The sequence below is a fragment of the Equus quagga genome, chromosome 20 (genome assembly GCF_021613505.1).
Source record: "Equus quagga isolate Etosha38 chromosome 20, UCLA_HA_Equagga_1.0, whole genome shotgun sequence".
NCBI classification, from domain to species: Eukaryota; Metazoa; Chordata; class Mammalia; order Perissodactyla; family Equidae; genus Equus; species Equus quagga.
The window spans coordinates 18856952-18882479 of NC_060286.1; the positions used below are offsets into that span (position 1 = coordinate 18856952).

General features: G+C 51.2%; 1 protein-coding gene across 7 annotated transcripts in view; it reads right to left on the reverse strand.

Moving 5' to 3' along the window:
- LTBP2 (latent transforming growth factor beta binding protein 2) overlaps window positions 1-25528 on the reverse strand; it is a 100390-nt gene that overhangs the window by 51176 nt on the left and 23686 nt on the right. For all 7 annotated transcript variants that reach the window (XR_006886327.1, XM_046647546.1, XM_046647548.1 and 4 more), the window contains exon 4: window positions 1638-1828. Coding sequence is in view for 6 of the 7 variants with exons in the window: in XM_046647546.1 (XP_046503502.1) it covers window positions 1638-1828 (191 nt within the window). In the remaining variant the exon portion in view is untranslated. The remainder of the gene's footprint in view (window positions 1-1637; window positions 1829-25528) is intronic.

Here is a 25528-nt window from a genome sequence, read left to right on the forward strand (position 1 = left end):
AAAAAAAAAAAAAAGTCTATGTAGACCACACGTTCAAGAAACTAGACTGTGTTGGCAGGAGTGATGGAGAGAAAGCCAGAGGGAAGTGGAGAAATAACTCTGTGTGTGTGTGTGTGTGAGAGGGAGAGAGAGAAAGGGAATCAGAGGGCTGCAAGCAGGTGCATATGCTGATGAGAAGGGGCTGAGAGAGGCGACAGGTTGAAGGGGGAGGAGAGACGGGGCGAGAGGAGGACAAGTCATGGCCTAGCATTCCATGTGAGGTGTGCCTTAGACAAGAAGAGGGACACCTCCTTTTCAAGATGACAAGAAAGGCCACCCACTATAAAAAGGACTGAAGTACTGATGCATGCTACAACACGGATAAACCTTAAAAATATTATACTGAATTGTATCAGACACAAAAGGCCACACGTTGTATGATTCTGCTCACATGACATGTCCAGGATGTGCAAATCTATAGAGACAGAAAGATTAGTGGGGCCAGGGACTGGGGGCAGAGGGGAATAGGGAGTGACTGCTTCATGGGTATGGGGTTTCTTTTTGGAATGATGGAAATGTTCTAGAATTAGATAGTGGTGACGGTCACACAAAATTATGAATATACTAAAAATCACTGAGTATACACTTTAAAATGGTGAATTTTATGTTATGTAAATTTCACTTCAATTTTATTTTATTTACTTTTTGAAAGATTGGCACCTGTACTAACATCTGTGGCCAATCTTTCTTTCTTTCCCTTTTTTTTCTTCTTCTTCTCCCCTAAGCCTCCCAGTACATAGTTGTATATTCTAATTGTAGGTCCTTCTGGTTGTGCTACATGGGACGCCACCTCAGCGTGGCCTGATGAGCAGTGCCATGTCTGTACCCAGGATCTGAACCGGTGAAACCCTGGGCTGCCGAAGCGGAGTGCGTGAACTTAATTGCTCGGCCACAGGGCCAGCCCTCACCTCAATTTTAAAAGGAAAACAGAGACAGGAGGTCAGCTCGGGCACAGATTAGGTGAGGGAGTGGCGTGTGTGGTGGGACAGACAGGCAGACAGGTGAGGGGCTCCCTGGGAGGCGGCAGGTATGTCCACGTGCTGATGGGAAAGCAGGGGCAGCTGGAGTAGCCGTTCTGAGGAATGAGAGAGAGAGAGTGTCCAGGCGCACAGGGAAGGACTGCGGCGCAGCGAGCAGAACCAGAAGAACATGTGGAGGCACGAATCCAAGGGATGCTTGGTTCCCTTCTCCAGGAAGCAGAGGCCCAGCTGTAGGTGCTAATGAAGCAAGTGGTGGGGTTGGTCCAGGGGATCGGGATGTGCAGGAAGGAGGAGGTGGAAGGACCAGGCCTGGGAAGGTGAGGGTCATGGCTGCATGTGAAGGAAGCAAAGGCTGGACAGGTGACAGATGGGGTGGAAATGGAGCACTCCACGTCCAAGGGTCTTAAGGGGGCTAAGTGCTGACGGTGAGTTTGGGACCTCTGGAGCCCGGGACAAAGCAGGCGCTCGACAACTGTTTGTTGATTGACTGAAAGCATGAGGGACAAGGTGATGACTCAGCCCCTCTGTGAGAGTGGAGGGGGAAGCAAAGGTGGGGAGAAGAAGGTCAGAGATTTAGATGTCCTGTTCTTCCAAGATCCCGAGACCAGGTGTCCTTACCCCAGGGGGATGACAGGGGGTCCAGATATGCTGCCTGCTGGGCGCCATCCCTCCTCTCAAGGCCTGGCCCCGCGGGCAGGGCGTTGGAAGTCAGCTGGCCACTGGCCGCAGGGGCCGGGTACAGTCGGACTGTCCGGGACAGCCCCACGTGTTGCTGGGAGGGCTGGGTCTGGCTGAGCCCACTCAGGGTCCTGTGGAGACAACCGTGACATGGGGTTTGCATCCTGGGAGCGGTGTCTCTGTGCCCTCTCTGTTCAGGGTGCTCCCCACCCCTGCCTCTGCACGGAAGAGTGCTCTCTGTTTGGCTCCCTTCTTGCCAACTCCTGGAAAATGGAGGTGCCCTGACGCAGGGGGAATGAGCTAGCTAGTTCAGTGGGAATGTCTACTTCTCTGTGGAATCACTGAGCTTTGGCTGGTTATTCTGGACAAGTCACTTAGCCTCTCTGGACCTCAGGGCCCTCGACTGCAAAATGTTAGACTGGTCCCATGTAGCTCTGACATTGTAAGAGTCTTCAAGACTCTTATGGACCAGTGTCTGCCCCCAAACTGAGTCCTGTGCCTACTCCCTGCCAATTCTTAATACAACTCTTCATACAAATACCTGTGGAATAGGTGCCCAATAAATACACATTCACAGATTGATTCAGGGGTGGAGCCTAGAATATCCTTCTCGCTTATTTTATTGTAAAAATAGTATAACAACAATATTCAAGGAGGAAAAACGAACCCATCGTCCTCCCTAACACAGCAAATACTTTTTCCATTTAACATTTGCTCAAGTTTGTTCTTACACTATTGTCATCACCCATAGATACAATTTAAATTCTGATTTTTTACTAAACATTAGATCATACTTTATACAATTCCATAATTTTCATATTTATCATCTTAATTGCTACATGACAGTCTATCTGAAGACCAATCACAATTTATTCAGACATTGTTCTGTTACATATTTAGATTGTTTTTAACTGTGCACATCCTTACTCATTCAGCTTTTTTCTTCTGTTAAAATATTCCTTTAGTATAGGGGGATTCATTATGCTATTCTATTTTATTCTGTATGTTTGAAAAATTCTTATAATAGAAATTCTGAAAAGGATTATTATTTTAGGATTAATTCCAAGGACTAGAATGACATATCAAAGGTTATAAACATTTATGGCTCTAAGTACACACGAGTCTATTGCTTTCTGAAAGTGTCACATAAAAACATATAAATGTACCACTTACAGCACAATCTCGCCAGCATAGCATATTATTTATATATATCTATATATATATATATATTTTTTTTTGGTGAGGAAGATTGGCCCTGAGCTAACATCTGTTGCTAATGTTCCTCTTTTTGCTTGAGGAAGATTGTCACTGAGCTAACATCTGTGCCAATCTTCCTCTATTTTGTAGTGGAATGCTGCCACAGCATGGATTGATGAGCAGTGTGTAGGTCCACTCCTAGGATCCGAACCTGTGAACCCCGGACTGCCAAAGCAGAGCACATGAACTTAACCACTATGCCACTGGGCTGGCCCTGCATATTATTAATTTTTTATACTTTGCTAATTAAATAAGCATAAAATGATACTTCAATGCTGCTTTTATCTCCCTTTTTTATTACTCCTGAGGTTTACATTTTTTTCATACATCTATTTGCCACTTGTCAAAAGTTTCTGCTCATATCCTTTGATATCTTAAATATCTGAGTTTTCTCATAAATTTGAACACGTCTTTATGTGTTTATTATTAGGCAGTGCATTCTACAAAGCAGCCTCCACCGTTGATACTCTGTCGCTGTCACAACATGTATGAACCACTGCTTACACGACAGTGTCTGGACTGTGGTGGGCGTGAACACATTAAAGCTGAGAGGGTGATTACTCGCCCAAGGTTAGACAACAGATAAATCAGGGCCCGGGATTCCAACCCAGGGCATTCCAGCCCAGACCAGGATGGAAGCTCAGCCTAGAGCCTCTGCTCAGGCCAGAGGGGTGCTCCTCCCCCCAGTAGGTCCCACCCCTATCCTCTCCACTGGATTCCTTGCCCACATGGGCTAAGGTCCTGGGACCCTCTCCCTCTGCCATCCTGACTCCAGTTCTGTTGGCTCAGGACTTGGCTCCCGTGAGCATCAAATATTGCTCTTCCTTCTGGTGCTACCAGCAGCAAATCCTCACCCTGACAGGCCCCAACCATGCCTCACCCTGCTTCCCAAGTTTAGGGGCTAGAGTGAGAGAGAGGCCCTGTTAGCCACCCTGAAGCTCTTGGAGCTGTAATGGACCAGCATTGGGAGCCCAAACCCCAAGCATCTGCTCCTCATTCCCAGGAGAAGGTCAGCAAAACCAGCTGCAGCAGAAAACACAATCCTTTCAACGCTTCCAAGAGGGTGCCCGAGAGAGGGGGGTGAGCCGGTGGGTCAGTGGAGCCTCCTCCTGGTGGTAGCAGGCTGGTACCACAGCTCACCTTAGTGCCAGCGCCACAAAGCACCAGAGAGAGGTGGAGGGAGTAGCACGTGCTCTGCCCAGACCACCTGGTACTTTTTTGAACTTGACCCTGACAAAGAGCCCTCCAATCTGGTCCAGATGGAAAATCAAAGGGTTCTTTGTTGGCCCTTTGTTGTCATTGTTGTTATTGTTGCTGTCGGTTGTTTTTCTAATTGGAACTCGATGCTAATGGCCCCAAGATTCCTGAGTTCAAATCCCTTAAGGGCCAGTGGTTAACTTTGCAGAGAAGAAAAATAACAAAAACAAAAACCCAAGTATCCCCTTGTCGTGGTAGATAGGAGGTGGCTGTACAGAGGAGAGAGGGCAGGATTTGGGCCAGGCAGATGTCAGTTCCGCTTCTTGCTGGCAGAATGGTCTTGAGCAAGTCACTTAGCTCGCCTGAGCCTCAGATTCCTCATAAGTAAAATGGGAACAGCGACATCCACCTCACTGGGCCGCTGTGAGGACTAAGAAGGACAGAGAAACCCTGTGATTACTTTGCAAATATTAGTAAATGATCACAGGTTGAAAACTACGCCAGAATTTTAAAATCACATGAACAAAGAAAAAAATATACTAGATACAGTTCAGACAAAATACGTCTCCTGAAGCCCTAAAAATTCTTCTTCATCTAAGGGAAATAAAAGATCCCCCCCAAAATCTTGTTATACTGTTTAAGCATCTTTACCTATAAAGGGCCAGAGCCTAATCTGGTGTCAACACCTTTTTAACAACCAGAGCTTTCTGAGCCCCATCCATTGTCATCTATTGCTATGACGGGGATTTGGGGTTAAATGACAGAAATCAAAAAGTCCTGCCTTCTGAGGGGCTCGCAGCAGAGCAGAGGAGGGAGCCCTGGTTCTTGGATAGGTCCTACCTCTTACGCTGAAAGCACCCTTTAAGGACACAGCTGTCTCCCTTCATAAACCCCAGCCCAGTCCTTGGGGTGGCCAGGGAGGGAGGCCCTCCGTGTGTGGAGGGCTGTGGGCTCTCAGCTCAAATCTGGCTCCCAGAGAGTGGTGGCAACAGAGGCAAGCAAAAGCTTCACTGAGAAGGGGACTTTCTTGGGCCACAGTCCCCCCGGGAGAGGCTCCATCCACTCCCAGCCTTGGAAGAGCTGCTACAATTTCATTGAAGGACAGGGGTTCTCAGACATGCGTAGCACAAGAACAGAACTTGCTATCTCTCGAGATGGTTCCAGGGAAGTCCTGGCAAAGCTTCCATGATGGATCAGAACAGCCATCCCTAGACTTCAGGATTTCATGAGTCAGTAAAATTTTGAAACAAATTTAAGGGAACAGCATAAAGTTGCCAACTTTTTATTTAAGACATTAAAACGCACACAACTACCAATTACTGCCACCATAATTTCATGAAAGAAAAGACATTTCAGTGCCCAAAAGAAACATTTGAATAAGCTTAACTTTATGGAAGTCTCACCACATGGACTTTATTTTCTTCATAGACCAATGAAAACTCCATCACAGACCAGCATGGAGCCAAGGAGGAGCCACTGGGTCACGTGATCCACCAAGGTCTGTTCCAGCCTGAGGACTCCTGGGCTCTTTCAACCAATTTGGGAAGAAAAACTTCCCATCTCAGCTGGCTGGGATCTGCAGGCCCAAGGGAAAACTGCCTGGACAGTGCATACCTACAATGATGCCACTTGGTTAAATGTGGTGAGCACACATCCTGCCCAGCATGCCGAGGTTTTCAAACAGCAATGGAGAGACAGGTGGGTGACAGGCTCCATGCCCACCATGTCATGTAATTTGCACCCTAGCCCGGCGGCTTCACTCTCGTTTATAAATTGGGCTTCCAACTACGATTTGATTTGAAAAGGGTTCTGCTGCTAAAAGAAAGTTTAGAAACATCACTACAAGGTGCATATAATAGTTATAGCTACCGTTTATTGAGCACTGAGCCAGGAGCTTGAAATGCATCATCTTAGCGACATTATTTTATTAAATGGCAAAGTAAGTTGCAGAATAATATGGATAGTATGCTTCCCACTTTGTGTTTTAAGAAAAACTCTCCCTTTTCCCCTATAGATACAGCATAGGAAAAGTCTGGAACAATCTGTAAACAGTGGCTCCCTTTGGGAATGAGAGTGTATGTGTAACTAGCGTTTTAAACTTTATATGTTTCTACATTTTTGGAATATTTTCAGGAAAAATTTTTACAGTAAATATGCATCATTTTGTAACAGAAATAAATCTCTATTTTCCCCAGCAACACCGCTTTATAGATAAGAAAACTGAGGCTCAGGAAAAGCATGGTAAATGTGTGCAAATAAATAGACTCCAAGGTGGACTGTGATGGCTAACAGAGTTCAGATGAAAGAAAGACCGTGACATTTGAGCTGCAGCTTAAGAGATGGCTAGAATTTTCACAGTCCAAAATGAGGAGGAAGACATTCCACATAAGAAAAATGACATAAGAAAATGCATGGAGGTGGGAAGCATGGGCCACATTTAAGGAAGAATAATGAGTACCATTAATTATAGCAGAGGATGGGAGAAGGCTGGAGGGAAATAACATCCATTCAGTGCGGGCATCATGCTAGGTGTTTTACATAATATATCATCTACTTGTCCAAACAACCCTATGATCAAAAACCTCTGCTTGGCCAAAACTACCTTAAACAAAGTAAAAAGGCAGATGACAAAACTTGAGAAATACGTGCAACTCATATCACAGACAAAGGACCAATCTTCATAATACATCAAGAGCTCTTAAAAACAGACAAGACTGACCAACAGCCCTCAAAGAAAAGTTAGCAAAGTGATATGAACGGTTTACAGGAAAAAAAATACATGTTTTTTTAAACACGTGAAAATATGCCCAACCTTTCTCATCCTAAGAGATGTGCAAATGAAAACTACTCTGAGGTAGCATTTTTTTTATCCATCAGAAATCCAAAAGTTTAATAGTAGACTAATTTGTTGAAATAGACTGAAACAGTCACTCTCAGATATTGCTGGTAGGAATGCAAACTGATACAGCCCTTATGGAGAGAGCAATGTGGCAATGTCTATGCACACCACAATGCATCTACGCTTTGCCCCTGCAGGTTCACCTCCGAGACTATGTTGCCCATAAACCTGCTGTGGTGGGCACTGCCTGCCCAGGTCCCCTTTGCAGCTGGTGCACCCTGGCTGGCTTCTTCTGAGTAGTGCTATTGGCTGATGGCAACTACCTGACAAGCTCCTCCCACCACCATGACCTTGAAGCCAGTGACTGCCCTCACGGAAGTTCAAAGGCCCAGCCCCCTTGCTTTAAGGTGGGACAACTCTGCAAGCTCCACCTTCAGTCAGGCCTTGGCTTGATTTCCTGGGAACCAATCCTCGCTTGGCTCGTTCCACCTTGCCCTTCTGCTTCCCTCCCTCCCTTAGCACTCCCCAATAAATCACATACACACCCAGATCCATGTCCCAACTCCACCTCTAGGGAAATCTGACCTAAGACACTCGTAAATGTCCAACATGATGGATGAACAAGATTATTCATAGCAGCACTATTTTGTAATAGCAAAACATTTCGTAAAGAGTAGAAACAACTTAAGTGTCCTTCAGTAGGGGGTTGGTTAAACAAACCAGGATACATCCCCAGGATGGAGTCATATGCCCTCCAAACAGAAAGAAACAGCTCCTTACATTTCCCTTACATGCGCAGGGAAAGCTCTCCAAGATAGATTGAAAAGTGAAAAAAAGCCCAAATCTGGCCCACTGACAGTTTTTGTACGAACTGTGACCTAACAATGGTTTTTTATAGTTTTAAATGGTTGAAAAAAATCAAAAGAAGGATAATATTTCACGACATGAGAAAGTGATACGAAATTCAAATTTAAGCTTCCATAAATAAAGTGTAGTTGGAACACAGCCACACTCATTGCCTACGACTGCTTCTCCTCTACAACGGCAGAGCAGAGCGGTTGCAGAAACCATATGTCGTACATAGCCTAAACTATTTACTATCTGGCCTTTTATGGAAAAAGTGCTGACTCCTGGTGTGGGGCATATAAACTTTTGTGTAATAAAAGAGAAGATAAGGATATGTGTTACATATATTTGCATATTCATAAAGCAACCTTGGAAGGATACCCTGGGAATTAATAATAGTGGTTACCTACGGGTATGTGGGGGTAGCGGGTAGGGGATCGGGGGAGGGAGTGGGAAGTGGGTGGATGGGGAATCAACTGGTGTTACAGTTTAATGAATGTGCGCTCTGTGCCAGGCTCTGGCCCAACAATGCGCATCACGTGCATTATCTCATGTAGGCCTCTCCATAACCCTAAGAGTTACTCATTATCCTCATTTTACAGTCAAGAAAACAGAGGGTAGGGAGGTTCTATGCCTTGCTGAAGGTTGCAGAACTCCCAAGTACAGAAGCCAGGTTACCAAACCAGCTAAGTTCATCCTAAAGCCAGCCCACCATTTGGTGTTTCTTTTTCCCCATTTCACAGATGAGGACACTGAGGCTTTGAGGGATTAAAGAGGAATAGGTTCGGGTCCATGTGGTGGAGAGCCTGAAATATCGGGGAGGTGTCTGGCCTGTACTGAACGGGTGAAGGAGAGTCCCTGGAGATGTTGGAGCAGCCCACTCTCTTTCACTCATTCAAGGAGCACTTACTGAGAGTCTGCCACATGCCAGGCACTAAGGCCCAAGAATGGCAAAGACCCCCTTACCCTCTCTGATCCAATGGAGGCTGGGCAAAGGGACCAGCGCTCCAGCAAAGATGTGGGGATACAAGGGGAGCCACCTATTAGCATTGAGATGCTTGTGATCTTCAAGCGGGTCTAGGACATGATGGAATGGGCCTTTTCGAATGATTATTACTCTGGTGAAAGATTACCTGATGGTGGATGGACCAGAGAGGGGAGGGCTGGAGGCCAGCTGGAAAGCTTTGGCTGTGGTCTAGGCTAGCAGGGACCAAGGATGGGACCAAGAAGAAGTCATGGATTCAAGAGATATTTAAGACATAGAGAATTCCCAGCTGTGGCTTAGACAAATGGGTGGAGGGAGTTCCAGGAGCCAAGATCTCAACTGAGAGATCCAAGAAGTGGCTCAGTTTTGGACATGTTGGGTGTTGAGCGCCTCACGATGGCTCTGCAGATGGAAACACCCAGAAGGCAGCACTCAGGCGAGAGAAGGGGCTGCCTGGGGAGTCATCCGTGTGGAGGAGGGGGTTACAGAGTGTAGGGGAGAGATGGTATCCCTCAGGGAGAGCCTGCAGAGTAAGCCACTTCAGAGCTCCCCCTGCCCCTGGCCTGAGGTGCTGACTCTGCTAACGCTTCCCAGTTTCAAGGAGGAAAGCGTGTTAATGAACAGACTGGTCTCAGTTTGAGATTTTGCTCCTGTAAATTCGTCTCCAGCCTTTGGCGCCTGCTCCCACTTGTCTGCTAGCACACGATAAAACAAATGAAAAAGCAGTAAACGAATATTAACAGAAAAACGTGGCAACAGATCGTCACACTGCGCTTGACAGCTTCTTCTTTTCACAGACACGTGCGTGTGCCTATAGCAGGGTTCTCATTTTGCACACACACGATCATCATACTTTCTGCTAATAAAACTGTTCCCAGCTCTAATCACAGAATTAATTCCATTGATAGCTCATGGTATTCCTTAAGACTTCCAGGCGCTCTGACACCTAAACTTTGAGAAATACAGGAGTGAAGAAAGAATAAGAGTGAAGGAGCGGGCCTGGGAGGCACCAATGCTTGAGGGCAGACAGAGGAAGAGGCTGTGAAGGTGCCAGGGAGGGAGCTGCCAGAGAGGCAGGCGGGGAGCGGGAAGAGAGCCCCAAGACAGGAGGGCATTCCCAGAACTCCGTCTCTGCTTCTGGCCAGAGGCAGAGTCTGTTCCTTCCTGTGACTGCAGGCCCAGCTCATTACAGGTGAACACGCCCTGGCACCTCCCAAGTGGCTCAGTCTCCCCTGAGAATCTGGGTGCTGGTAAGGCAGGGGGAAGCCCTCGCAGGCTCTGCTCTTCCTCTCCTCGCAGCTGGCCAGGAAGGCCTCATGCTCAGGCCATGGTCAGATGGCCCTTGTGCTGAACTCCCAGGGACACACAATAGTGTTTCCAGACATCCTGCTGCAGCCCCTGCCACAAATCTGCCCTGCCCTGGGGGGGAAAGGACGCACCCAGTCCTGGTGGGTGAAGGGGAGGGGATGCTGTGGCCTTGGCGATGCATAGCCTGGGGGCTGGGCAGGTGAGACCCAGGCTGCGCTAAGACAGTGGCCATCACTCTCCAGCCTCTGGGTATCAGAGGTGCCAGGTTGGTGAGTGCCCAGGTGTCACTGTGAGGAGGGGACGACTGGAATCCCGCCTCATTTGTCCTAGACAATAATAATGAGAATTCTCTGAGCACTAATTCTGTGCTGTGTATTGATTGTTACACTGGCATGATGTTCTCTACTCTTTACAACCACCTTAAGAGCTAAGCACTGTTATTAACCCCATTTTTCAGAAAAGGAAACTGAGGCACAGGAAAGTTAAAGAACTTGTCCAAGGCCATTCATCTAGAATCGTGCTGTCCAATAGAACTTCCTCCGATGGTGGAAATGCTCTATAGTCTGTGCTATCCCATACACTAACCACCAGCGATCTGTGGCTTTTGAGCACTTGGAAATGCAGCTGGTGTGACTAAGCAACTGAGTTTTACATTAAATTAAATTTAAATAGCCCCATGAGGCTGGTGGCTACTGCATTGGACAGTGCAGTATAGAAAATGGGAGAGGTGAGATTTGAACCCGGAAAGTCTGTCTTAGCCTGTAGCTATGTGGTTAGAAGGGGCCCCTGGGTCCCCTCACTGTGTTCTTTGTCCCTCGAAGGCTTTGTTCATAACCCAGGCACTTGGGTTCCCTGAGTGCTCTGGCCTGGGGGAATCTGCACCCTCCTAAACCTTGCTGTCTTGCCCCCAAACTGCATTATCTGTCATCAGATGTCAGGAGGGCTGTGGAGGGAAAGAGGCTGGTTTCCATAGGACACACCCAGGACCATGTCACAGGGAAGCAGTTTGAGCACAGCGTGAGGAAGGACTTCTAAAGAGCCAGAGTTGACCAGCAACATGGTGGCCCCTGGAGAGGCAGGAGCTCCCTGTCCCTGGAATCGATGACCTGTGTCCCCATGTGCCAGAAGGGAAGCAACAGGCATTCCTGCTCTGGATGGGGCTCTGGGCACAACTTCTGAGAGACAAGGGGTGGCCTGCTCTGTGGGGCCACACCCCAGGGGACCCAGCATCCACCCGCTGCCTAGTACCGATGCAGCATCGTCAACATGGGCACCCTCACTCCCTGGTGCCCTCTTGAAAGGGCCAACAGCCGGCCTCCTTCAAGTGTCTCAAGACCTCTCCTGCTGCTGATCTTGCTGTGCCCACTTGCCCAACCCCTTCAGCCTCACTGATCAGCCTGAGGCCCCCACCCAGCCCCACGCAGCCTCCTGTGAGTCACATCCCCTGCTCTGAGGTCTGCGCCTCTAGCTCTTTGTATGGCCACACCCAGGTCTGAGAGTTCTGGAGCTCTGGCACAGACTCCAGAGGATGCCCTGCCAGGCTGAGGGGGTGGGGAGGGGGCAGAACCCTGGGGGTGTCTCTTCTGCTCAGAACCACACCGCGCTCTGCTCTCCCAGTCAGCTTGGGAGGGAACATAGCACCCCTGTGTCCTTGCAAGTAAATAAGAGGCAGAGGTTTATGGGAGCTGCGCATGCCCAGGGAATGTCTGTGGGGCGCCGAGCTCCGGCCTGAGGCCTGATGCCCGCTTCTAGAGCAGCCCTGAAGTAGGTGCTGCCTGTCTGCCAAGAGGCCAGACCCCTCTGAAGCCCATCACTCTCCTCCACCTTCCGGACCCCTCATGCCTGGTCAGCTACAAATACTTTTCCCCTGAGCTGCCTGCTTCATGGGCTGCCAGGCCGCCAGGCCCTTGTCCCTCTACTTTCATCTTTCCTGGGTAGGCAAGGGAGCAGGGCAGAAAGCCAGAGTGGGCTGCCAGGTCCTGGGATCGCGCCTGGGGCACCTCAGCGGGTGGGAGGGAAGGTGCCCTGAGGGGCTGCCCAGGGCCTCAGGAAATGCCCCTCATTTTCTACCCATGTGTCATTTTGCCCAAACATCAGACTGCTGGCCTCACCTTCTCCCTCTCACCAGGAGGAAGGGCTCCTCTAAGAGCTGCTCTGCCTCCTTCTGGGTCCGGCAGGACCACCCAAAGGGCTGCAGCTTGGCCAGAAACACAGAGCCCGAGAGGGGAAAGGAAGAGATTGGGGCTTACCCTCTTTATATTCTCCATGGAGTTATCACAGTGCTGGGCACGCAGCTGCTGCCCCCAAAATATTCATCATATTGAACTTTGAACTTCTCTGTGGCCTCTCCCAGCTCTCCTGCCTCCCTGGAGCCATCTCCCAGCCCTGGCTGGGGTCACCTCCCACCCCCGCTCCCCCTCACTCCATACCACCAGCCGGGGACAGCAGGCAGCCTGAAGCTTTGACTCCAAGTACCCCCAAGAAGACTTGTCAGCTCTTGGGGAACCTGGATGCTATGAATTCATCATTCGACCCCTTCCAAGGTGCACTTATGAGCACTCATAAGGTGCACGCGTGGTCCCATGTGGGCTCTGCGGAAAAGGCATCTTGTTTGCCAAGAGCGTACAATGCAGGCAGGGAGGCAGAGGGTGGGGGAGCAGAATGCAGGCTAGATTTTAGCCTCATTCACCCCCTGACCAGCAGCTTGGTGCAGGGTGCAACATACCCATACTCAGTGGTCCTGGAACAAGACCCTGCACAGGAGCATTTCATAACAATCCAAGAGCGGAAAGGCAGCAGGTGCCGGGAGTCTCTTGGCCGGGTGAGCTGCCCAGCCAAGACGCTCCAGGCCTCCCTCGGCAGGGGCAGCCCTGGGGCTGGATGCCTGGAGAAGGCTCTCTAGAAGTCCTATGATGTAAATGGGAGGCAGAAGTGGGGAGGGCCGAGTCTACCCAAGGCAGGGAGAACCATGAGTGTTAAGGGATAAATTCAGGAATGTGCTGGTGGTGGCATTCAAGTGTAAGGAGATCTGTTTGGTTAAAGGGAAAATGGGAGGGACCTAGGATGACAATAAATAATAGCAAATAGCTACATACGGCTTATTATGTGCCAGACGCTATTCTAAGCACTTTATGTATATTAACTAATTTAATCATCATTAAAATGAGGAAGTAGGTATTCTTATTATTCCATTTTACAGATGAGGCACAGAGAAGCTAGGTAACCTGACTAAGGTCACACAGCCAATGACTCACAGAGCTGGGAAGCAAGCACAGACAGCCTGCAGATATTCTGGTTCCAGAGCCTGTACTCCAAAACTCTAGACTATATCATGGCTTGAGAACTAGGCCTTGAAGGAAGGCGTTTTTACCAGGAAGGAACAGGGCTAAAAATGGTCTCTTAAGAAGGTGATTGTGGAAAACTCCTCCCTGGGGGCCCCCTGCCTGCCCCTGTGGCCCAGGCTGCCTGGCCGACAGTGCTCCCCTCCCCGCCCACCTCCCAGAGTCCATCCCAGGGTACCTACAGTCCCGAGTGGGTGGCAGGGGTGAGGCGGTGGAGGCTGGAGCCCCCACACAGCCCACCTTGTCAGATCCCTGCTCTGCTTACTGGGCACCAAGGACCGAGCAAACATCACCTCAGAGAGGACCCCGCAGCACCCATGAGATGGCCACAGTGTGGAGGCGGGTCGCAGGCCCTAGCTCACAGGTGTCATGAATGGCCAGTCCCAGGATTCGAACCCAGGTCTCCTGACTCTAAAGCCCATCATGCTCCTCCCACCCCCGCGCCTAACGCCCCCCACAAGCTGTATGTGGCGCTGTACGAGCTCCAAAGAAGCGCCTGGGAAAAGGAAGCGGTTGGAGAAGTGGAGCCATCGTAAAGAAATGACAGCACAAGTCAGGGCCTGTGGGCACCTGGCAGCTGCTCCAGGAGACGAGGAGGAGGAGGAGAGAAGAGACCTTTCGGCAGAGGGGACTGAGCTAGGATCATTCCCCAAAGCCATGGAGAACGTGGTACACAGGCATCTTGCCACCACCAAATTGTCACGAGATGCCCACCTCCTGAACCCCTGAGTCCCCAGCTTGTGGCCTTTGGCCCCCTCTACCCTCCATAAAGCACCCCCACCCCTCACCCCTGCACACACACAGAGCTTAGCAGGCCTGCCCTGAGGGATGGCAAACACAGGCCTATGACTTCAGGTGAGAGTACCCCACTTCTGGACCTGCCCAGACAGGCCCGTGTGGACAAAGGCAGCTGCGGGCCTGGGTCAAGGACACACTCCTCAGGGGCTGGCCAAAGTCCTGGGGGCCTGCAGCCAGGCTGCTCTTCCAGTGGCTGAAACTCTACCCCAGGACCATCCCCAAAAGGAGATTTTGGTGGGACCTGTGACCCCCACCTGAGAAGTCTTCACTCAGCAGTGTAGCAGCCCAAAGCTGCCAGCCAATGATGCGCCAGACATCTGCTACAGGCATTCCGCTTTTTGCTTTAGCTGGGCTCTTGACATTTGATACCGCATTTGCTTAGTGCAACGATCCTATGCTATAGGAACTATCACCCCCAATTTACAGAAGAGGAACTGAAGCACAGAGAGGTTCAGATAACCCCAGAGTCTAGGGACAAACAAGAGTGGGTGCCGTTCATAGAACACCTAAAAGGTGTCAGCTGCATTTACATACATTAGTAATCCTCCCGACAAGTCATAAGGTAGTGATGGGCAGTCCCATCTTACAGATGAGAAAATCGAGGCTCCTGAGGTTAAATCACGTGCTCTAGGCAGCATAGCTGCAAGCGCTGAGCAAAGATTCAAACCCAAACTTACCTAACTATAAGACACAAAGGATTTCACATTCCTGCCTCACACACTACTGCCTGCGGTCGGGGCTCTGACCTTCATCCAAGAGCCTCAAAAAAAGAAAGAAATGTGGAATCAATTTGTTCCCCAAGGGCGTGGCCTGGCTGGAGTCTCAAGAGGATACCCTGCCCCCACCCAGTACCAGATTCCCCCAAGAGGCCCCTGACACAACCCCCAACCCCCCACCCCCCACTGGGTGCACAGGTGGGTGGACATGTCGTGGTCAGGGGCTGAGGTTCTAGAAGAAAATGCAGTATAGGCAACCGGCTGGAAGCAGAAATGTGGTCGCTCCAGAGGTTTTGATTTGCAATCTTCATTTTGTAAGGAATGGGGGTTTTTCTTTTAAAAAAGCACTGGACTTCCTTGAATTTTAGACTTTTCACAAATATTTTTCTAGGAGAAAAGAGAAGAAAAAAAACCCCCCACAAAATGCCTGTTGCAGCTACTCACTTCCACAATGAATCACGAACACAAAACCACAGCTATGTGGCTAACAAAGGAACTATGTGTTTTCACATTTTGTTATTGGAAATCATTTAGCAATCTTCACTATGTCATCCACAGACAGACAGACAGACAGACGCGCACACACACCCCTCTGTGTCCAGTGCAGCCAATCTTACAACCAAGGTCATTAGATGACTTTGCATGTAACCCATTTTCTCTTTCTAATCCTTTTCTGGGAAATTATCCTGCAAGGCTTAAATCTTCCTGCTTAGCCCCTCACTAGAAGTGGGGGATGTGTGTGCATGTGTGTATGTGTGCACGGGGGTGGGGGGAGTGTGTGCGCGTGTTCTGGCTATGGGGGAGGATGAGAACACTGAGACACTGATTCAGTGAGCTCCACAAGTGGAAACAAGGATACCTTGCAGAGTCCTTTTTTATTACTGTTATCATAATACGGCTTTGCTTTGGTAAAGCGATTTTCACCTGGGAAGCTTACACGGCTGTTCCTGACAGTGGCAAATTAATTAACTGATGGCAGATTTAAAGATCACGCAACTGGAAAAACTACTGGACCCATAAATCAGAAACTTCCTCTCCAGCCCAGACAAGGGGTGAAACCTGATATATATTTGAAAACCTTGAGCTCAAAAGGAGAATTCACAGGGCCTGAAAAGTCTTCATTATGATTTTTGAGGCTTATTCTCTCAGCCCAGCTTTCCACCCACACCCCATGTCTCTCTCTCTGTCTCTCCTTCTTTCCCTCTCTCTCTGTCTCTCTCTCTTTCTCTCTGTCTCTCTCTCACACACAGACACACACACACCCCCCACCCCAGAGGGTGACATTCACTTAGCAGCCACAGTTCTGTACTAAGCAACCGGATGGGATGGACCTTCCCTGGGGCATCTGAAAAAGAGCGTTGACTGTCTTTCCATTCCCTTCTCGCTTCATCTCTCCCTAACCTTTTCCTTTCAAACAAAAATCCTAGAGGACTTAGGTCAGTTAAATGCTATGAGTACAGCCACAAGCTTGAAATGTTTGTTGTTACTATTTTTTTAAGTCGGACGCTGGAAGTGGCATACATTAACGTTTTAATGACCCCAACCGGTGCCCTTCTCTCCCTGCACAGGGCTGTGGGGAAATGCTGCTCAGCTCGCCAGGTTTCTGCAGTTTTCTGAAAAGACACTGGGGGCCTTGCCTGGCCGGTTCCTCTGCGGCGTCCGCACCAGGCCTGCTGATCTGCGCTTGCCTGTGCTCACCCGCTCCAGGGGCCGCCCGGCAGAATGGCTGCAAGCACAGACTCTGGGGTCTTGAGCAGAGCTGGGCTGGAATCACCCTTCCTCTGTCTCCTCATTGTGGAGTGGGGGTAACAGGAGTCCCCTCCTCATAGGGTCATTGTGAAGGCTCCTTAATGTGCTGGACATCTTCCACTTGCCCCTCCCCACCCTTCTCCAGCCCTTTGGCCTCTACCTTCCAGTCCTGTTCTGCCCACATGGGACCCCAGCAGGAGGGCAGAAGGCAGCAGAGGGAGTGGAGGTATTGATCCTCCCGGTTGCCTCATGATGGCAGCTGCCAGTGGGCAGTGGCTGTGTTCCTTTACCAGAGGCCGCAGCCCTGCTGAGGCCCTGTCCTATGGCTGGAGCTACTCTGGGTTCCAGTAACCCCTGGCACCTTGCCCCTTTAGACCTGGAAGGTTGAGGGCTTCCCTACATGGCTACCTGCAGGGTACGCCACCATCCCTTGTGGTTTCCTCTAACTCTATCCATGCCTTTGCAAATAGACTCCTTATTAAACCATCCCCATTGAGTGTGCCATGTGTTTCCTGCTGGAATTGACTGATGCAGATAAAAAAAAAAAAGAGTATCAGCTCTTGGGTACTGAGCTCTGAGCTATGTGACTCAGCACTTTATCCACTTTCTTTTATTTCATTCTGACCACAACCCTGTGCTGCCAGTATTAGCATCATCATTTTTACACTGAGACTCAGGGAGGGGAAGAAACTCACACAGCATCAAACAACTGGTGAGCGATAGAATCAGATGAGACTGAGGGCCGACTCACGACCCTCGCTCTTAACCACTCAGCTGTGTCCTCCCGGGTATGTCGTCACGTGCTGTCTGTGAAGTGCTTCGCACAGTAGGGCTGGCTGACTCAATAGGGCTCCATAAAACCCACAGTCCTAAATTCTGCTCTAGCATAACCCTCACCAAACCCTAACCACAGCCCTAAGGTTAAAACCTCACCCTCAGGCCAGACTGGAGTTGTTCTCTAATCCTACCCTAACCGCCACCCTGTTGTGAAATGGAATGTCACCTCAACCACAAGCCTAGTCCCACCCCATCCTAACCCAAATATTCACCACTGTAACCACAATTCCAGACCCCTCTTCAGGGTCAGGCCAGGGTCAAGGCTGTAGGGAGTCCCTGCCCTCTACTCCTGGGTGCTGGCCCCATCCCGGCACAGTGCAGCCCTGTGCCCTCCTCAACACGACCGGCCGAAAGACACTGCGCAAAGTCCACTTCCCACAGGTCACTGAGCTGGTGACTTTGGTGTGGGGACAACAAGGAGAGGAGGGTGCAGCCCCTAACACAGAGCCTGAGATATAGCAGGGGTACAGTGCACCCTGCTGATGGCGGTGGGGAAGGAGGATTAAGAGGAAGCAGGACCACAGCTTTCTCCAGCACTTCACTGCAGGCCGTGGGCAACAGGAGGCAACCAGCTCCTCTCTGAGAGATTTACAGAGGGCTGGGGCCGGGGCCGGGCTGCGAGGGAGTCCCTTCCTGGAACCAAACCTAGGGAGGGGTCCTAAATGCTCCTAAATTCTCCTCAGCTCTGGGAGAATCCTGGAAAAGGGAGTCAGGCAGTCTTCATCAGAGATTTTGGGGCCACAGGCCACATGTCCACCTTCAAGCTTAAATAGGAGAAGGAGGAAGGCGAGAGGAAGATGAAGCAGACACCATTTCCCTTGAAAGCACCGACTTGCCTGTGTGGGGAGCAGCAGAGGGGTTAGAAAGCCCGGGGCCTCTTCTCCCCTGAGCACTGAGAGTCCTGAGCCCGGCTTCTTCTGCCCAGAGGTGTCTGCACGGGCCAAGTATGGCGGAAGGACAAGGCCTGCAGACTCTGCTGCCCGGAGAGAAGGCACACTGGCCCCACCTTCCTCACGACCTTTAGGCCCAGACTCAAAGCATAGCCAGATGTGTGCCCCAAGCTGCATCTGCCCGCAACCAGTGTCTTTTTGTTATTCACATACCAGTACCCTAAGACCAGCCGTGGCCCTGCCCAGGCCCTGAGCTCCGCGGGTCTCAGGCATTTGTGTGGGCTGGGGAGGTACACATGAGCCCTCTGCAAACCCCAGAGGTGCACTCCCCTTTCAGAGAAACCTTAGAAGGGGCCTCAGGAGCCAAACCCAGCTGGAAAGGACTGCATTAAAGCAACGTGTTCTGTAGGGGAAATGGGAGACATTTCCCTCCTGGGAAGAAGCCAGGTCCAGGGTCCCCACACACAGCTGCACAAGCGGTGCACTGTACAATTCTTGGGCACCTGTCCTAAAGATTATGATGTGAGGGGACATCTGGTCTTGTATCCAGGGACTGAAAGGGCCAGCACAGAACAGCCTGTCTCCCTCCTCTCCCAGATGGGAACGGCGTCTTCAGACCCACCCAGTCACTCCAAGCAGTCCCTGCTGGGCAGGGAGGGGCGGGACTGGCAGGGCTTGAGCTCCAAGGGACCCTGCACAAACCTCAGTGTGGCCTGTCTGCACTTCCAGCAACCCCTGCAAACGGCAGGGAGAGGGAGCACGGGCAGTGAAGGACGTTCTTAGCGGAAACCCAGATCTCTCCTGCTCTCCTCGGAAAGTAGCAGCAGGGCTTCTGGGACTTCAGACTTAGGAAATAAAACCCTTTCTGTTTGTTCTGGCTGGAGGCCCACAACGGAGCATCTCCTCTGACTACTCCTCTCTGAGCCCTCCCTCTCCCAAACCCACAGGCCCGCGGGAGGGGGTTCAGGGGTCCTTCGAAGGCCCATGAAATGGAGAAACTGGGAGGAGACTCCTGCACAGCTGCTGCAGCCCCGGACCCCATTCCTGGCATTCCTGTTCTGTCCCTCTTAGCAGAGAAGTGCTGCCCGAGGCTCGCCCTGGCTCCAGACCCCCGAGGAGGATTGGGAGAGCCCCTTCCTGACGGATGACCTGCTAGGGGATGGGCTGAGTGTCAGCTCAGAAGGGAATGCACCCCAGACCATCTTTGCTCCAGGCAGCAGCGGGGGATACATTGTGGCAGGGATGCTCATTCAGTGGATACTGATTTATTGAGTGCTTGCTAGACTAGGCACAGTTCTAGGAGCTTGGGATATGTCAGTGAACAGAACAAAGATCCCTGCCCTTGAGAAGCTCACAATGTAGCTGGGGACAAACAGACAAAAAACAACAAACATAATAAATAAGTAAATTATGTTTGTTAGAAAGTGAAAAATAAAAAATACCATGGGAACACAAAGTGAACCAGATGAAGAGACTCTCAAGTTGAGGGTTTACAATATTAAATAACTAAATATAAGAAAATGGGAGACATCTCCCTCCTGGGAAGGAACCAGGTCCAGGGTCACCACGTATAGTTGCATAGGCTGTGCACTGCACAACTGTTGGGGTACTCGCCACAGAGACTATGATGTGAAGTACATCCCTTGGTGGGGTGTCCAGCTGCTAAGGTTAACCCTAAGGTTAAAATCTTAAAAAGGTGGTCAGGGAGGGCCTCAGGGAGGAGCTTCTCCTGAGAGTAACCCATGTACATGTACATACAGGGGACATAAGCAAATACCCCAGCCCAGTCAGGATTGCTGAGTAACAATAACCAGCATCTTGCAAGGCACATTCTAGCCCACAAAGCAATCTTTCACTCACAATGTTTTTGTTAACCCTCCTGACAGCCCAGTGAGAAAAGGATTATCCTTCCCATTTTACAGATAGAGACATCAGGCTTCTTGAAGTTAAGTGGCCAGCCCAAGGTCATACGGCTAGTTAGTGGCCCAGCTTGGAAGCAAAACTGGGTCCCCGATTCTAAGTTTTTTCAAAATAGTGTAGTCAAGATCCTAAGGGTTGGGGAATTCCAGAGAAACCTCAGGGGAGCAAGCTTGTGGCTCGGAGTTATAAAAACAAATCAGAAAAAAACAAGGCTAAAAAAAGAAAAGGAAGGAAGGCGCTCAACCCCTAGAGGTCCCCGAGGCTTGACTGAGTCAGGATCGTGGAGTTGAGTCAACCCAGCAGGAGGACCACCCCACGGCCCCGAGGAAGGGTGACACCGGACGAAAGATGCAGGCTGTTTAACCCCAGTGCAGCCTTGCCAAGGGGGACTCGAGGCCAGACTGTCAGGGACAGCTTAGGTCTGCCATGATGAAAATCATCACGTGTCCTTGTCACAACCTTGGAAATGGGTAAAGGAGGAGTAAGCACATTTCACCATCAGGGTCAGAAAATGGCCAAGCTGGAGGCCAGAATCTGAGACCATTAACTCTTGACCTCAGAGAAGACCCACTCTAGCCCTCTGCTTTACGAACGTGGACACCAGGGCTCGCGGAGGGCAAGGGACTTTTCCAAGTTCTCCTAGCGTAAGCTGGCCTCTCATCACGTCCCAGGCGTATCAGAGAACAGTCTTGGGTCCAAGGGAGTGGAAGGAGGAGGAGAGAGGACAAACAGGAGCAGGCAGGGGCCCGCGGCTGCACGCTGAAGGCCAGCGCAGAGGAAGCGAGCCGGCGGGAGGTGGCTGGAGCAACAGCCAGGCTCAGAGGGCCCAGCAAGCTCTCAGACTGGCCCAGAGTCAGGATCTCCTGGGCTCCCTGGAGACGGATCCGCAAAGAAAACAGATAAAATCCCCTGTCCTCCTGGGCCTGACAGTTGACTGGAGTAAGAAAAGCCCTAAATCCAATAAATAAGGAAAATATGTCAGACGTTGGTGCTGTGGGGAAGCGTAGCCAGGTGGGGGGTGGGGGGAGTGTCTAGGGGTGAACACGGAGGCCCCACCGAGAAAGGAAGACTGAAGGGGGAGGAAGAGAGCCATGAGAGTGTCTGGGAGGAGTGTTTGACCTAGTTGAATTGTGTCCCCAAAAAGAAGTCCTAAGCCCTGGACCTGTGAGTGTGGCCTTAGTTGGATATAGGGTCTTTGCAGATGTAATTAGTTAGATTTAGATGAGATCATACTAGATGGGGGTGGACCCTAAATCCAATGACTGGTGTCCTCATAAGAACTCCACACACACACACATGCACACGCACACACACACATGCACACACAGAAGAAGGCCATGTGACAACAGAGGCAGAGATTAGGGTGATGCAGCTACAAGCCAAGGGACACCAAGGATTGCTGGGTGCCGTCAGATGCTAGGAGGGAGGCAAGGCATAGATTCTCTCACAGCGCTTCCAGAAGAAACCAACCCTACCCACAGCTTGATTTTGGATTTCTAGCCTCCAGAACTGGAAGAGAACAAATTTTTGGTGTTTGAAGCCACTCAGTTTGTGGTAATTTGTTATGGCCACTCTAGGAAACTAAGACAGTATTCCATGGAGGGGGGTGTAGCAAGTGCAAAGGCCCTGAGGTGGGAGCATCTCTGGCCGGTTGGAGGAAAATCCTGCCAGCCAGGGTGGCAGAAGCACAGTGGATGAGGGGAGCAAGTAGCAAGAACCAACATCCGAGATGTCAGAAATGTTTGGGGGCCAGATCATGAGGGTCGCCCTTGTGGCAAGCCCTTGATAAGAGGGACCCGTTACACTTCAGTTGGAGGATCAAGCTGGAAGGGGCTACAGTGGGTGGGTGTTTTTGGCCCTCCTGATCTTTGTCCCCTGGAGTGACACCTTTGAATATGTTACATCAAATGGTAGAATAAAATTAAGGGTGCAGATGGAATAAGGGTTGCTAATTGACTGACCTTAAAATAGGGAGATTGTCCTGGATGCTCCAAGAGGGCCCAGTGCAGTCCTTCAAAGTGGAAGAAGAAGGCAGAAGAGCCAGTGAGAGAGATTCAGCTGAAGAGGCAGGCAGACAAAGAGACTCAAAATAGAAAGAGTTGCTGGCTTTGAGGATAGGAAGGTGGCCACAAGCCAAGGAATGTGGGCAGCTTCTAGATGCTAGGAATGGCCCTCAAGTGACAGCCAGCAAGGGAGCGGGGACCTCAGTCCTCCAACTGCAAGGAACTGAATTCTGCCAACAACCAGAGCGAGCAAGGAATCAACTTCTCCCCTCGAGCCTCTAGGACCTCTGCCCTGCTGACGCCTGGACTTTAGCCTGGCGAGGTCCGCGTCTTACGTTTGCCCCATACAACTGTAGGGTAATAGGTTTGCATTGTTTTAAGCTGCTACGTTTGTGGCAATTTGTCACGGCAGCCATAAAAAACTAGTACAGTGGATAAAGAGGTGGGGTGTGCAGCGAGGAGATCCAGAAGGAGAGGGAGAGGCTGGGTCTATGAGAAGAGGGCTGAGCCCAGCTGCCTTGTGGGGGAGCCGCGGCTGAGAGGCACCCGCACAGGGTCCACAGCTTCCCAGACACCTCCCGCCACCCCCGCCTGCCCGGCTCAGCACTGTCCTCCAGGCCCTTGTTGCCCAAGTACTGACCATCCTCCTGTCCCGAGGGCCCAGCCGCTAGGCCAGGTCTAGCTAAGGAGCAAACCCAGTGGAGGTCCCTGCCATTCTGAGAAACGTTGTGAGGCTTCCCTTTAACCGCCTCTCATGTACAGCTGGTGCGTGCAAATGGTCCTGGTGGAACCCCCAAGCGAGCCAAAGCCACCACTGACGCTACTGCTAGATCCATTAGTCACGCCTCCCAACGCTGGGTCTGGACTCTGACTTCTCCCCAGAGCAGTGTCACACGCACGCACACACACATGCGCGCACATACACACGCATGCACCCTAGTTTTCTGTCTGCTCTTTGCCACAGCTGCTTGTCCTCATGGCAAAAAGAACCAGCTCGCTGATGGCTAACATGTGTCAAGCACCCACTCACATCAGGCCCCCTACTAAGTGCTCTGCTCACATGGTCTCATTTCATCCTCTCTTCAGTCCTATCAGGAGGAGACTACTGACTCAGAGAAGTTAGGACGCTTGCCTGATGTCACACAGCCGGTGAGTGGTAAATCCAGAATTGGGACCCAGGATTGTCTGAATCTAAAGCCCAGGCTCGGATCCTCACTATTCAAAGTGTGGTCCATGGACCAGCAGCATCAGCTTCACCTGACACCACGTTAGAGACGCTCACCACAGACCTGCCGAATCAGAAGCTGCGTGTTAACTAGTTCGCGGCTGATTCACGTGCCTGCTGCACTTTGAGAAGCACTGGTGTAAAGCGCTGTTTTCCAACACCTGCTGGTCCCAGGTCATTGTGACCACCCCTTCCCATCTCTAAAGGCCCTTCCCCGGCTGCCTGCCTCTTGCTTCCCAGGTGGGGTGGGCCCTCTGCCCAGCCTTGGAGAAGAAGCCTGGACCTGGGGCTCAGAGGGAGTCTCCAGGCCCCCACTGCTAGCCTAGGCCGCAGCTGGACAACATCAACCCACATCTGGCTCTGCAGGGCATGCTGCGTGCTGCCCGAGACTCCTGGCCCTCCCTCTGTCTTCCTTCTGAGACACAAGTCTCTTGGCCTCTGTCTAGTGCTTTCTTAAAGGGGGCCTCTGGTCACCACAAGCCCTACAGCATCTCCCCTCCCTGGACATTTTGTGTCCCCCTCTCGCTCCTAGGATGTCCCCTGTGTCATGTCCCTCCCTCTATCTGGACACCAAGGGCCTGTCCAAGTCGCTATCAGGATAAAGGCCAGCGGCTGCCTGGGAAACCTGGCCAACCTCACAGGAAATGTCTGACACCACCAGGCTAGCGGGATTTGGCCTCCTAAAGCAAAACACAGCTGGGCCGACAGCGGGCCACTCGGACATTCCCAGATTTCATGGCATTGAGGCCCCAGGGCAGAGAGAGACTGGGCTGGCCTGGAGGCTGCAGCTCATTAAAAACATCACAGTAGCCCCTGGCCAGGGAGCCCATGAAGCTCGCAGAGGACGGCCCTGCTGTGGGCCGGAGACCTCACCCCAGGCCTTGGCCCTCCACTGCCTCTTGTACATACAAAACCTTTGCTGGGGGATGGAAGGCTCACATAGCTCATCCTCCTTCCCTCCCAGCCTCCTCCTCTCTCCAGCAGTGGGCCTCGTTCATTTATTCATCCAACTTACGTTGCTCAAGCTCCCACAGGGTGCCAGGCATGGCGTTACGGACCAAGGACACAGTCGTGAATGAGCAGGACACAGCCCCTGCTCTCAGAGAACTCCTGGCCCGGTGAGAATTGAATAGAGCATCCCAAGGCAAAGTGAAAATGATACACCAGGGTAGCCTGGAGCCTCCCCTCCTCCTGCACTCTGAGCAGCACAGGGGGCGTGCCCTTGGTTCCAGGTACAAGGTGAGGGTTCAGTGCCAAGCAGGCTCTTTGTTAGGCTAACTCTTCAGTTTGGACCAAGTGACAGAGAGCAAGTTCAGATTGAGGACTTTCTCTAAGCTAGGACGGTGGGAGGAGCTGTGAGGAGGTCCAGGGCACAGTCCATGCAATCTAATTGCAGACCCACGGGGATGCGTGCCCAGTGTGCGCTGCAGGGGGTCGGATAGCCGGGTGGAAGTGATCAGGTGAGGGTTTTTAGAGCAAGTGGGACTGGGCTTTGAAGCATAGAGGAGCAGGATGGGCTGGAAAAATGGGGCAGGGGATGTCAAACAGCTCCGACTCAAGGGTGCAAGGGACAGAATGACCTGCCAAACACCCACCCCCAACACTCACACGCATGCGCACACACACGGATCTGCGCGTTAGACAATGAATGACTCCCACGAGCCAAAAGAGCTTGCGGGGGAATGCCCAGCTGGAAGGACTCTGCTCCCGCCCGGCCCTGGATGGCCCTGGAGCTGGCATCTCTGGTGTTCCTCCAGGTGCCTTCCCATGAGGCCCACCTGCAGCCAGGACCAATCAGAACAAGGCTCAGCCCTGCCCACCTGCCCACGGCCAATCCCAGGCTGCCCGGCCCCCTGCATTGTCCACCTGGCCGCTTGGCTCTGCCGCGCTCTCTGCCCCAGCATCCCAGGGCCTTGGCCA